A 14,151-nucleotide genomic window follows, 5' to 3' on the forward strand; every position below is an offset into this window, starting at 1 on the left:
TTACCATCCAGACATGTTGCTACAAACATGCTTCCACGATATAGCCCCTTCAAATGAGTGCCATCTACAGCGATCACAGGCCTTATGCACTGTGTGAAGCCCTTGATAGAAGATCCAAGCGCAACAAAGTAGTATAAGAAATTATCATCTTCATCCCGCTGGAGGTGTGTCACCGTGCCCTCATTCGCTTTGGTCAAAACGTGAGAGTATTTGGGAAGTAAGTTGTATGACTCTGCAGGGTTCCCTCGTACTATTTCAAGACCGACTTCTTTAGCTCGATATGCTTGCTGATATGTTAACTGGACCTCGTATTCTTGCTGCATGTCTGCTCTAATGTCATTCGGCATGTATATCCGCTTATCCTGAATAAATTTATCCGCGATAAGATGACCAACAACCCGACTCCTAACTTGACGGAGGCCACTAGGCAAAACCTCATTAGAGCATGTATGAACATTGTCAACTCTTCTCACTACCCAAGGAACATTATGGTCATCCGAAACTCTTGTTGCGCGAAGACGCCAATTACATGATTCCGAAGAACAGTGAGCCTCAAAGCGTGTCGTTGTGGACCGTGCAATCTTGAAATCAAACTTTTCCCGCAAGGCCACTTTGCGCAATTCCAGTATTAACTCATTCTTCTCAGCGAACAACTTTCCCACACCAATGTCGGCAGAATTACATCTTCTAACTAAGTCTGGAGCAACCAAGTTTGAAGGCATAACTGGAGCAAGACTCACCAGGGGATCAACTGTTGTCCTCCTCCTCGAACGGGCCATCGGAGGAATAGGTCGATTCTCTCTATTGTTAACAGGAATATCATACTGATTCTCATCCTCATCATTGATAGGAATATCGGAATGACCAGTGTCCCTATCATCAACTTCAGTATTGGAGTTCGTGCCTCGCACATTATCAGCTTTTGTGTTGTTGGTGTTATAACCAGGATCATCATAACTGCGGAACTCATTATTCTGAAATGGAGAGTAATGTTGCCCTAACGATGTCCGTAATGGTAAAACATTATCTTCAACATCCGCTAACGTAATGTCATTATCATCAATAGTGTCATTGTTTTCGTTGACTGGTGAGTAATGTTGTTGGAACGACATTTGTTGTGGTATCACCTCTTCCTCAATATCGGGGACAGACTCGTTTGCTCTAAACGAACTTTCACTTTCCACAAGTGGCTCAGGATTTTCGGCCGGAACTCGAGGATGTGTGGTGACAAATATAGGGATGCATCCATAATTGACCACATCAGAGGCCATGTGCAGCACAACATTAACCATTTCATCATTAAATATATCCATAGGTAGTGAGCATGCACGATACATTGTGTTACTAGATCTCAAAGTTGTCTTCATTGACAAACTATATTCATTATGATTTATCTGTAAAACTTCATACACCCTTGCCATAAAATGCTCAAACGTACAATCTTTCCGAACTAAAAATGTTGTATTCTTCGCATTCACGTACTCCGTACGGCCATCTGCTAATGTCTCCCACCAACCGTCATAACATAATTGAAGTACAACGGAATCCATTAAACCTAAAAAAAAAAAACAAAAGAGATAAGATTTCACGCTACAAAACCTAGTAAAAATGAATATGTAGTACATTTATGTGGATGAAATGAAGTATACAATTTTGGATTTACTTCGTCTCATCGTAAGCTTCGAAACGATATATTATACACTTAAAACGGACACATGTAGTCCACGTTATTACTTTCGGAAAATAACTTAAATTTAGTGAGACAGGCAGTGGGACAGGTGCCTGTCTCACATAAAACCAGCAGATTTATGTGAGACAGACGCCTGTCCCACTTGCCTGTCTCACATAAAATCAGTGGTAACAAGTGAGACAGGCGCCTGTCCCACTTGCCTGTCTCACATAAAACCAGTGGTACCAAGTGAGACAGGCGCCTGTCCCACTTGCCTGTCTCACATAAATCCAGTGGTAACAAGTGAGACAGGCGCCTGTCTCACATGCCTGTCCCACTTTCCTGTCGCACATATTTTGGTGAGACAGGCAAGTGGGACAGGCACATGTCTCACATAAAACCAGTAGATTTATGTGAGACAGGTGCCTGTCTCACTTGTCTTGTTCTGGGCTTCTGTTTTACTCGATTTTTCAAGGGTTTCAATGATTGATTTTCATTTCTCAACTCAAACTAACTACTTTAACAAGTCACATTGTTTTGTTATTGAAAAATAACAACATTTGCAATAAAAACTCACTTCAATTTCGAACTCAAATGATAAAATCAATAGATTAAAAGTTTAGGTTATGGTAAGAGTATAAACTAACCTTAAGAAGCTCTCCAATTGATAATTATATCTTCAATTATGTAATGTTTGTTTGATGAAATTTGCTAATTTATTGAGAGTGATGGAGTTTGTTGAGTGATGAAGTTTGTTAAGTTGAAAAGAGAAAAGTGGTGGAGGTGCTGGAATTGAAAAGGGAAAATGGCATGCCTTTGTAAATTTGATGAAAATGGTGAGGGTAATGTAGTCCAAAAATAGGTATTTGGCTAGTTATGATAGAAAAAAGTTTGAGGGGTTAAAGTTGAAAATTACCTAATTTTTTTGGCTATTTTTGTAAATTTCCCATATAACTTTTTTTTTTTTAAGATAAAGGATGGACAAAGCTCATATTTACTTTTTAGTCCCTTACCTATCTTAAATTTGAAGCTGAGTGGCCAGCCAAATAAAACTACTCAAAAAATTTCTGGACACGCCCTTAATGGCTTATATGTATACATACAAATTGATTATACAAAAACCTCCCTACACCATTTTTTTTTTTTTTTTTTTGGTGCGTGAGCAATTGAGCACTTCTCAACTAATGATGTAAGAATAAATACATTTATAGGAAAATTTGAACGAATAAAATAATATACAGTGAGAGTACTCAAAACACTTCCAACGATAGTGTTACAACTTACAAGCTACAAGTGTGTGGGGCGGGGTGATTTAGAATCTATGACGGGCTCCTACAAAATCTGATCCATGGTCCCTCATTTGGATTGGGTCCAGCCTATACCTTAAAAACGTGTAGGCCCAATAGGCTAAGTCCCTTATATGGTCTTAAATCTCAATTATCATTCAATTGACCTCTTTATGCCAACAATCTCAATTGATCTTCGATTTAAATTCAGAAGTGTTGAAACCAAATCAATCTCCAAGATCAACTTGAAACCCCCAAGACCCACTCTATGAAACTTGATCTTGATATGGAATTAACACTAAACTAAGCTTTGACAAGAATCACGTATAAGCACTTGAAACCAACCACACAATCAAAGAAAATCAGATCACACACTTGCACCAAGGATTATAGTGGTTCGGCCAATTTCTTGCCTACATCCACTGTGAAAAGAGAAACAAGCTTTTACTGATTTCCAGAGAACACGTTACATGTATGAAGAGTGAATACAACTTAATAGAAATGCCCTTAGTAACAGAGCCTAGGACCTTTTATACTCCTCTCAGAACCCGATCAAAGAGCCCCCAAAAGTCAGCTCACGCTCTTGGGTTTCCAGCCAAGATGATGATCAGCTGCCTCCCGCGTGATCTAACCAAAGTAACCAATTCTTGAATTTGCTCTGGGACACTTGTCAAACGCTCATGCAATCTGCTAGCTAAAACGCAGATGTGGCTGCCGTTTGAATTAGTGAATCATGTGATGCATCACGTGCATTACTAACGCATCCAGCCGACATAACGTTTATTCCATTCAGTTGTTCTGAACTCTAATGCATGACAAGTCTTTATGCTTTATGACAAATAATTGACATGTCATACAAATCCCCAAGTTCATATTTGAGCTTCACAACTCCAACACTCTCCACCTTGAACTCAAATCAGTTACTCCTAAGCTTCTGCCTTTCACTTCATCCTTGCAGTTTTATAGCCTGCAGATTCCAGCTGAGTTCATGCAGAACTCCAGCTTGGCTGCTGGTACAGCCTTTGTCAACATATCAGCAAGATTATCATTAGTATGTATCTTTAACAGCTTCACCACACCTTTAGACACCTCCAGCATGACAAAGTGCAGTTTAATGTCAATGTGCTTTGTCTTTTCATGATGCACCTAGTTCTTGCTGAGGCAAATTGCACTTTGACTGTCACAATGAACAGCCACCTGTTTTTGTTTAAATCCCAATTCTGTAACCATTCCTCTAAGCCATATTGCCTCCTTAAAGGCTTCTGCAGCTGCAGTGTACTCAGCTTCTGTTGTTGACAGAGTAACAACACTTTGCAGTGAAGCTTTCCAGTTTATGGTGCAGCTACTGAGTGTGAACAAATAGCCTGTCAGTGACCTTCTTTTATCTAGATCCCCTACATAGTCAGCATCCACATACCCTTCAACATCAACTTCTGTACCTCTTTTTGCTCCATAGATGAGGCCATAATCAGCAGTCCCACTGAGATATCTTAAGATCCATTTCATAGCCCTCCAGTGCTCATTTCCAGGATTAGCCATATACCTGGAAACTACACTTACTGCATGGGAGATATCTGGCCTTGTTAGGACCATGGCATACATTAAGCACCCCACAGCACTTGAGTATAGAGTTGTGCTCATCTCAGCTTTTTCATCTTCAGTCCTTGGACACTGATTACAAGATAACCTGAAATGAGCTGGCAGTGGAGTTTGAACTGGTTTTGAGTCCACCATTTCAAATCTCTCAAGTACTTTCTTTATATAGCAGTGTTGTGACAACTTTAGTATTTCCTTCTTACTATCTCTTAGCAACTCTACTCCAAGGATCTTCTTGGCTGCTCCAAGATCCTTCATTTCAAATGCATTCTTTAACTGCTTCTTCAGCTCATTTATCTAATCCATATGTTTACATGCTATAAGCATGTCATCAACATATAGCAACAGATAGATCTTACCTCCACCTCTCAAATCTTTGTGGTATACACAACAATCATAAGAGCACCTTTGAAAACTGTTCTCAGCCATAAATTTATCAAATCTTAAGTACCATTGTCTCGGGGATTGCTTTAATCCATATAGAGACTTTTTCAAAAGACACACATAATTAGCCTTATCTGGATCCTCATAACCTCTTGGTTGTGCCATTACAATCATTTCTTCCAATTCACCATGAATGAATGCAGTCTTGACATCCATCTGTTCCAGGTGCATGTCATTTTACTGCAACAAGTGCTAACAAGATTCTCAAGGAAGAATGTCTCACCACTGGGGAAAAAACCTCATTAAAATCAATCTCCTCCTTTTGTGTGAAGCCTTTGGCAACCAGCCTGGCTTTGAATCTAAGTGGTGCAACTCCTGGTATGCCCTTTTTTATCTTATAGATCCACTTGCAGCCAACTACTTTCTTTTTTGCTGGTTTTGGAATCAGATCCCAGGTGTGGTTCTTAATCAGTGATCTCATTTCTTCATTCATAGCTGCAATCCACTTCTTTGAGTCCTTACTACTGACAGCTTCAGTGTAAGTCTTTGGTTCATCTTCTTCTATTCTTTGTGCTGCTGATAGTGCAAATGCAATCAAGTCTGCATATGCATACCTCTTAGGTGGCTTTGATTCTCTTTTCTTTCTATTTCTCACCAGCTGATAATCTCTGAGGTTATCATCATCTTCTGATTCACCTTCTTGTTCAGACAAATCTCTTCCAGGTGCATTCTCAGGCCTTGCCTTTTTATCAGCTTCTGTGCTGGAGCTTGGAAGTTCCACCTTAAGAAAACTCTTCTTGTTACAACCTGGCTCTTTTTCAATGGTTTGATTCTCAGTAGCTGAGTTTTGAAACATTTCATGTTCATTAAACACCACATCCCTGCTGATTATTGCTCTTGGTGGCTTCATATCTATACACCACAGCTTATAACTCTTCACACCAGCAGGATATCCTAAGAACACACATTTAAAGGCCCTGAGCTCTAACTTCCCTTGTTTGACATGAGCATAGGTTGGGCAGCCAAATATTCTCAAATGAGAATAGTCTACTGGTTTGCTAGACCATAGCTCATATGGGGTTCTGAAATTGATTCCAGAAGAGGGGCTCATGTTTACTATGTAACAAGCAGTATCTAGAGCTTCAGCCCACAGACTCATGGGTAGCTTAGAGTGGATCAACATACACCTAACTTTATCTATTAAGGTCCTGTTCATTCTTTCAGCTAATCCATTTTGCTGTGGTGTGTGTTTTACTGTTTTGTGTCTTACCATACCATGTTTTGTATAGAAATCATCAAAGTCCGTATTGCAGAACTCTAAACCATTATCTGTCCTCAGTCTTCTCACCTTCCTATTTGTCTGTGTTTCAACTAATGTTTTCCAGTTCTTAAACTGATCAAACACTTTATCTTTGCTCTTCAAACTAAATACCCAAACCATTCTTGAGAAATCATCAATAAGAGATAAGAAATACCTAGCCCCACCTAGAGAAGCTGTCTGTACAGGCCCCCACAGATCAGCATGAATGTAGTCTAGAGTCCCCTTTGAGTTATGGATACCAGTACTGAATTTCACTCTTGAAGATTTTCCTAGGACACAATCTTCACAGAACTTCAAGGGCTTTATCTTATCTACTCCTAAGACTCCATGTTTTGATAGTTCAATTAAGCCTTTTTCACTCATATGGCCTAACCTCATATGCCAGAGCATGGTTTTATTTAGTTTCTGGTTTGACACAGCAACATCCCCTGTGACAGCTGATCCCTGTAACACATACAGACCATTGCTCATGTTCCCTTTCATCACAACCATTGACCCTTTCAAGACCTTTAAAGTGCCTGACTCAAGTTTAACTAGGCACCCTATTTTATCCAGCATTCCTAGAGAGATAAGATTTCTTTTGAGGTCAGGCACATGTCTGACATCCCTTAGTTCCCTAATCATGCCATCAAACATTTTCAACCTAATTGAACCTCTGCCAACCACTCTACAGCTTGAATCATTACCCATTACTACTATTCCACCATCACAAGTCTCATAGTTTGTGAATAAATTTTTATTAGGCCACATGTGGAAGGAACAACCAGAATCTAAAACCCAATTACCTTTTGTTTGAGCATCAGTTGCTATTATAACTCCAGTTGAGTCATAGCCATCAGATTCTTCAAATTCTGATGCAACAACAGCATCTCCACTCATTTCATTTGCATTGTTTTTCTTGTTTTTCAATTCAAGGTAATCTTTCTTGAAATGACCCTCCTTATGACAGTGGAAACATTTCAAGTTATTTGGCCTGGATTTTGATCTCTTCTTCTTGTTCTTACTCGTCTCTTTCTTTTCAGTTCTTCCTCTTGCTGTCAGACCTTCTCCATCCCTAGTTTCTTTCTTAATTGCAGCCTTGGAACTCAGAGCTTCCTTTACATCTCCCATAGCGAGAGTCTGTCTCTCATACATCAATGTATCCACTAGATTCTCATAGGAACTCGGCAGAGAGTAGAGCAGGATCATGGCTTTGTCTTCATCATCAATCTTCACATTGATATCTTCAAGATCCAAGATGATCTTGTTAAAAGCATCAATGTGATCAGTAATTGATGATCCTTCTTCCATCTGCATGGTATAAAGCTTCTTCTTGGTGGCTAGTCTTTTAACCATTGACTTCTTTGTGTATAAGTCTTCAAGCTTCTTCCATAGTCCTGCTGCTGTTTTTTCTCCACCCACCTCTCTGAGTACACCATCCCCAAGACTTAGAATTATTGCACTGTGTGCCCTATCAAGCACCTCAGATAATTCTTCTTCAGTTACTTTCATTGGCTTCTTGGATGATGACTCATCATCAAGTGCAACATCCAACCTTTGATGCACCAGTAAGGCTCTCATCTTGAGCCTCCATAGGTGGAAATCATTTTCGCCAGTGAACTTCTCCACTTCAAGTTTAGCTGACGCCATTACAAAGACTAAGAAACCAGAGATAGGCTCTGATACCAATTTGTTGAAACCAAATCAATCTCCAAGATCAACTTGGAACCCCCAAGACTCACTCTATGAAACTTGATCTTGATTTGGAATTAACACTAAACTAAGTTTTGACAAGAATCACGTATAAGCACTTGAAACCAACCACACAATCAAAGAAAATCATATCACACACTTGCACCAAGGATTATAGTGGTTCGACCAATTTCTTGCCTACATCCACTATAAAAAGAGAAACAAGCTTTTACTGATTTCCAGAGAACACGTTACATGTATGAAGAGTGAATACAACTTAATAGAAATGCCCTTAGTAACAGAGCCTAGGACCTTTTATACTCCTCTCAGAACCCGATCAAAGAGCCCCCAAAAGTCAGCTCACGATCCTGGGTTTCCAGCCAAGATGATGATCAGCTACCTCCCGCGTGATCTAACCGAAATAACCAATTCTTGAATTTGCTCTGGGACACTTGTCAAACGCTCATGCAATCTGCTAGCTAAAACGCAGATGTGGCTGCCGTTTGAATTAGTGAATCATGTGATGCATCACGTACATTACTAACGCATCCAGCCGACATAACGTTTATTCCATTCAGCTGTTCTGAACTCTAATGCATGACAAGTCGTTATGCTTTATGACAAACAGTTGACATGTCATATAAATCCCCAAGTTCATATTTGAGCTTCACAACTCCAACAAGAAGTTATTAAGAACATCTAACTTTGTGTGCACGTTTTTAATCACATTGGCTATTGCGGACTGAGCACATATAATATGTGGAATTTTTTCATCAAACAAAGAAGGGGTTATTGGAGCTATTTTCAAATTATTTTAAAAACCCATTTGGCTATTTCCCTGCCTAGCTTGCCAATAGCCCTGCCACTTTAGGCACTAAAGTTTATGATAGAAATAGTTTACACACCACTAGAAGAAACAAAAAGGCAGTTACAGTTAAAGAAACAGAAATATATCATCCATTCCACATAGATACACACAAATACAAAGGAAATTATTTTGAAAAGTAATCCTCAGTCCTGCCCTTGAATCCAATTTGCCCAAAAGTGAGGCACAGGAACAACCCGAAGTGCCATGTAACCAACCACAACCTGCACATCAATCTCACTTTATATTAGGTGAGGGAAAAATTATGGGACCCAGATAATGCAATCTATTAAATAAAATCCCACCCGTTGACCAGCAACGGTTCCATGGTCTAGTGGTCAGGACATTGGACTCTGAATCCAGTAACCCGAGTTCAAATCTCGGTGGAACCTTAAATCTATTTTTTCCTCAATTTAACAATTAACGCCTAATCAATGACATGAACTAAAAATTTAACATTTAATCATGGGTATTTTAAAGATCCTCATTCTATATCTAATCAAAGAAATGGACTGACCAGAACTGAGAGGTGAGGGGAGGGGGAGTGGGGAAGTGCGCAAGCTCGGTCCCAATGCTCTCAAAGAAGAGCCCCGTCAAGCTCTTGCCGTTGATTGCCGGAATACTCGAGGGTGCTAACCATCCGATCAACCCAAACCCAATCACGTTCAAATCCGTACGCAGCCAATCTCTCTCAAAGCTGAAATCATTATCATTCATCAATCAATCAATCACTCACTCATCATTTTTCATCTTATAACAAAATCCAACGGCCGTGATCGTGATTCACTTACCACGTCACCTTTCCCCCACAAGCACCCGCCACCCTCAGTGGGTTCCTAGCAGCCACCGGAGACTTCACAAAGCCTGAAATATCAAAACAATTAAATAGGCTACTAATATAATTACGTGAATATCCGCACGTCCGAAATTTGCTTATAAACGTCCGAGCCTGAACACGACTCTAAATATATATATATAATATGAAAGCATTAAAGATTATGACAATCAATTAATTACTTGAACCGAGAGCGGTTCTCTTTGGGGAAGACAATGAGGAGCTTCCGAGTCCTACGACGGGCGACGAAGAAGCAAATGCTGCTGCTGCCATTTTTTTTTTTTATTCTTTTTAAATTTTTTGCTTGGTTGATGATGATGCTGGAATGGATGCGAGTTAGCGAAAAAATAGTGGGATTTTGTTTTTGTAAGAGATGGGAGATTTTGTGGGAGAGAAAAAAGATTTCCGCGGATGGTTTCTCGTCAATGATATTCTGCCACGTAGGATTTGTATGGATAGAGTGGGGCCACTATCTGATTTGTTTATTGCTAGCCACCCTGAGAATATGTTATCCTTACTTCACGCGCTGCCCATCCGTACCACCACTTGCAATGCTAGAAAAATCTTAAGTTGGGCCCGATTAACTATGAGAAACTAGCATGAAATCATAATTATAAAAAATTAACATTTTAGATTTTGAGATTTATTTATTTTATTAAATTTAAGGGTATTTTTATATTATATTTCTTTAATTTTTAAATTTTTGTAAAATAAAATATTTTTTTAATTCTTTTAGAGGTAAAATTATCATGTTTTAGTGATAAAGTGGTTGACTAATATAAATTTAGATGCAAATATAATATAGAGAACATGTTAAAATTTTATTGTGGTTAAATATATATATATAATAAAAAAAAAAAAGAGTGGTGAAGGGATAATTTTCCCTATGACTTTCAGCTTTCACAGCAATTGTTTTGTAAAGAGTTTGCAGTAGGGGTGGGCACGGTTCGGTTCGAAATTAAATAGAACCGATTTAAATCGGTTATTTTATAAAAAGAACCGAATAAGAACCGAACTCAAAAAGAACCGAATTCAAACGGTTCTTTTCGGTTCGGTTCGGTTCGGTTCGATTTTTTCGCTTCTGGGCCTATTTTGAATTTTCAAATTTTTAGCCCATTAGGTTTCATAAATGTAATAATTTTTTTCAACAAGTTCATTACAAATATTAACAATAAATACAAAGTATTTAAAACACATTTTATCAATAATATCTTACTAACTATTAATAAATAATAAATAAACTATCTATATAATAAGATGCTAGTTTAAAGAAAAATAAAGAAAACTTACTGGTAAGCAATATCAATCAACTATCATTTACTCCTCAGCTACTTGCTGTTGTTCTTGAGATTGCATTGGCCTAAAAAATTCTTCAAGAAATTGAAATTTACGAAATTTACGAAATTGTTTTATATTTGATTTTAGGGTTTATTTTGGGAAATAAAAATTTACGAAATTGTAACACTAACATATATATATACTCTGATTGTGTGTATGCAAGTTTATGTTAGTTATCTTACACAATCAGTTAAAAATTAACACATATTTAATTTAATAAAATTTAAAAATAATTCGATTTTTCGGTTCAGTTAAATGAACCGAATACCGAACCGATATTTCATTTTTTTTATAAATTGTACCGTTCAATTTTAAAAAAAAAAAAATCGTACCAAATTGGAAAAAACCGTCGGTTCGGTTCGATTTTTTTAAGATTACGATTTTTTTGCCCATCCCTAGTTTGCAGAGAGAATAAATAATTGAAAAAAAAAGGAGAGAGACTTATATACTTTTACTGAAATGCAATCATTACACAAGGAAAAAGGTTTTGGTAGTGATTCTTATGAAGCTAATGAACAGGGGACTCGACTAGCTTACAGAATCTGTAAGGTACAGACTGCAGCATCAGCCGTTGGATGTGGTTGGATGTGGAGTGAGAAACTAAACAATAGAAAATCCGATGGTGGGATAGCGGGAGATGTTTGTTACAGAATCTGTACCATAGACAGGTCCATGAACAGGTATTAGTAGCCCTATTCTTCTTCTTAATTCAACGCCTGGCTTTCGGTAGGTACAAGATGTTATTACAGCGTAGTTTAGAAAGGTACGTGACTATGTCACTAATTGATAAAATTTTACTAGGGAAAGGATCACATTTTCCACGTGATCACATGAGTTTTTTTGGAGTAAAATATAGTACAGTTAATGATGATAAAAATAAAAATATAAAAATAATTAAATCGCAGTAATGTAGGATCATAAGAAGTCACATACGAAGACAATTCAAATTTATATTAAAAAAAAATTAAAATTTTTCAACCAATCAAATTGATTCCTGCACAATAATAAGGTCCATTTAAAAACTACCTAACAGTTATTGTATGTCATAATTAATATGGGTTTACAAAAAAATCTTACCACCGAATACAATTTCAAGATTATTAAGTACACACGAGATCGTTTTCATTGACAATTTCAATGTCAAATCCAAAATTGTCAATTATTTGGTTTGGAGCAGGACTCCAGATTTGCACCATGGCTTGGTCAGAAAAGGGAGGCAGCTCGATTGGAAAAATGAATGGGCTGCTTATAAGGAAAAGTTTGCCGGCTTGATCCCGTCATCTGTCAAATAAATTGTGTGTCTAATAATAAATTCCTCCTTCATTGAATTAACGGATTCCAAACATGAGAAAAGTTTGCTAGCTGAGCGTGAATAATTATTTCAGCTTTAAGAGTCACGACCTTGAGGGACTATTTATTATTATCTTTTATAAAATTGAATTAGTCTATAAAAGTGACAAACAAAAATTAGATTTTATAGTATCTTGTACATAAAACCATGTCTTTTGGGTCAGAGGAACGGACGTCAATATATAGCACCGAGTTATTTAATTCTTCTTCTTCTTCTTATTATTATTCGTATCAAAATTTTCGTTGCTTGTATCAAGGGTTTCGTTACAATCTCAACTTTTTTGTTACTCATATCTAAATTTTGAGGACAAATGTAATTAGTGGTGGGCATATCGGGTTTTGGTTCGGGTTGTTCGGGTTTTGGTTTGGGCTTCAACCCAATCGGGTTGGAGAATTGAACCCAATCGGGTTAAAAACGCCAACCCGAACCGAACCAAACCAAATTTAACCTAAATGAGTTGATAGTTTGAATCCATTCGGGTTACACAGGTTAACCAAAACCGAATCGAACCCAAAATAAATTTTGGGTTCGGTTCGGTTCGGGTTAACCCGGTCCGAACGCCCACCCCTAAATGTAATAATGTGACGCATGTAACAGAAACTGACAAAAAAATAAATTATGCTAGAGTTGAAGTACTATAGTCCTACCGTGAAATGATTTAACTTGAATTTCGTAGAAAAATGTTCTTTCTTACTTTATTTGAACATAGAAAGAAATTGGAAACAATTATAAATTGTATTTTAAGAAGAGTTGTAGAAAAAAAAGAATTGAGAAGTAGCACAATTGAGAAATATTTTTATCCCAATTTATCCCCTTTTTTTTAACGAAAATATAGATAAGTTAATTTTACACTTTTTGAGTGACTAAATTGAGATTATATTGTCATTGTAACGGGGGATTTTCCCAGCAACTAATGAGCTATTGAACTAAATCATAGTAGTGGGCAACTAACCTGACCCGAGTCAATCTGAACAAAAAAATTATCGAATTTGATGCGAATGATTAATTCAAACCGATCGGATTTTATTGTTATTCAATCAAGTCAAACCCAATTCAATTCGAAAATCTAAAGAAATCAAAGCATGCACAAATCATCTACGACATAAATTTTCGATCTCATCTGAACTGTATTTGGATCGAATTGAATTACAAGTTAGGATTGAGTTTGTATTACTTTCTTCTCAACTTAGTTAACTCGAAACCTAATGAGGTTGATCCAAACTTGATCCGACCCAAATTCGCCCAACCTTATTAAATCATAGAGATGTGTATCATTGGATTTTGCCACACAAGAAACTTCTATGGGATGAAATCAAGACAATTTTCTTGAAAAATAATGATATGCATGTCAAGTAGACGGAACGCTTCAAAATAGATCATTCTTACTAAACCGTCATGATTCTTGGCCCTAGTGTCAATATCTGAAAATTTCTGAATAATCAAAGTCCGCCGGCTTCCGGCTCATATATATACTCGTTCAAAGTCAAAAGTAATAGACCGGCTAGTGTCCTTTTGAATAAATTGATTAAAGAATTTGTTTGCTAGAGCTAAGAGAACAAACAATTAACTAAAAAAAACTCATTTGTGTTATGTTGATCGGCTGTACCTATAATTATCTGAGTTTAAGTAACAATAAAAAATAAGAACCGATGTTTATCGAGTAAGATTTTCCATTTCATATTTAAATCTTAAAAACTGTGAGAGCCAAAAATTGTAAAAGTTTAGATGAACTATTAAGCTTAGATATGGAATGAAACAAATCGAACAACTTTTATAACTTTATGCATCACTTCTTTGCATTGAAACAATTTTGGTAACCTTAGAAAAAGGAAAAA

The 14,151-nt window shown here is 37.2% G+C and overlaps 1 protein-coding gene and 1 non-coding gene across 2 annotated transcripts; one reads left to right on the top strand and one right to left on the bottom strand.

The window, feature by feature from the left end:
- Nucleotides 1-8,719: 8,719 nt before the first annotated feature.
- On the bottom strand, nucleotides 8,720-10,014 carry LOC18035077 (photosystem I subunit O). The gene is made up of 4 exons (XM_006424090.2): nucleotides 9,810-10,014; nucleotides 9,584-9,656; nucleotides 9,310-9,489; nucleotides 8,720-9,016 (listed from the first exon to the last, which is right to left on the bottom strand). The coding sequence occupies exons 1-4, from the start codon at nucleotides 9,898-9,900 to the stop codon at nucleotides 8,920-8,922; spliced, it is 441 nt and encodes a 146-aa protein (XP_006424153.1). The 5' UTR covers nucleotides 9,901-10,014; the 3' UTR covers nucleotides 8,720-8,919.
- Nucleotides 9,113-9,184, top strand: TRNAQ-CUG. The gene has a single exon. It is a non-coding gene; the product is annotated as a tRNA-Gln (tRNA).
- Nucleotides 10,015-14,151: the final 4,137 nt, after the last annotated feature.

This window comes from Citrus clementina, unplaced genomic scaffold (genome assembly GCF_000493195.1).
Source record: "Citrus clementina cultivar Clemenules unplaced genomic scaffold, Citrus_clementina_v1.0 scaffold_8, whole genome shotgun sequence".
NCBI classification, from domain to species: Eukaryota; Viridiplantae; Streptophyta; class Magnoliopsida; order Sapindales; family Rutaceae; genus Citrus; species Citrus x clementina.

Excerpts from the sequence above, each read along its gene's own strand:
- LOC18035077 (XM_006424090.2), bottom strand. The coding sequence starts at position 9,900 with ATGGCAGCAGCAGCATTTGCTTCTTCGTCGCCCGTCGTAGGACTCGGA. Across the intron at positions 9,657-9,809 it reads GAGAACCGCTCTCGGTTCAA|GCTTTGTGAAGTCTCCGGTG; the intron begins GTAATTAATTGA and ends TTGATATTTCAG. Across the intron at positions 9,490-9,583 it reads TGTGGGGGAAAGGTGACGTG|CTTTGAGAGAGATTGGCTGC; the intron begins GTAAGTGAATCA and ends TAATGATTTCAG.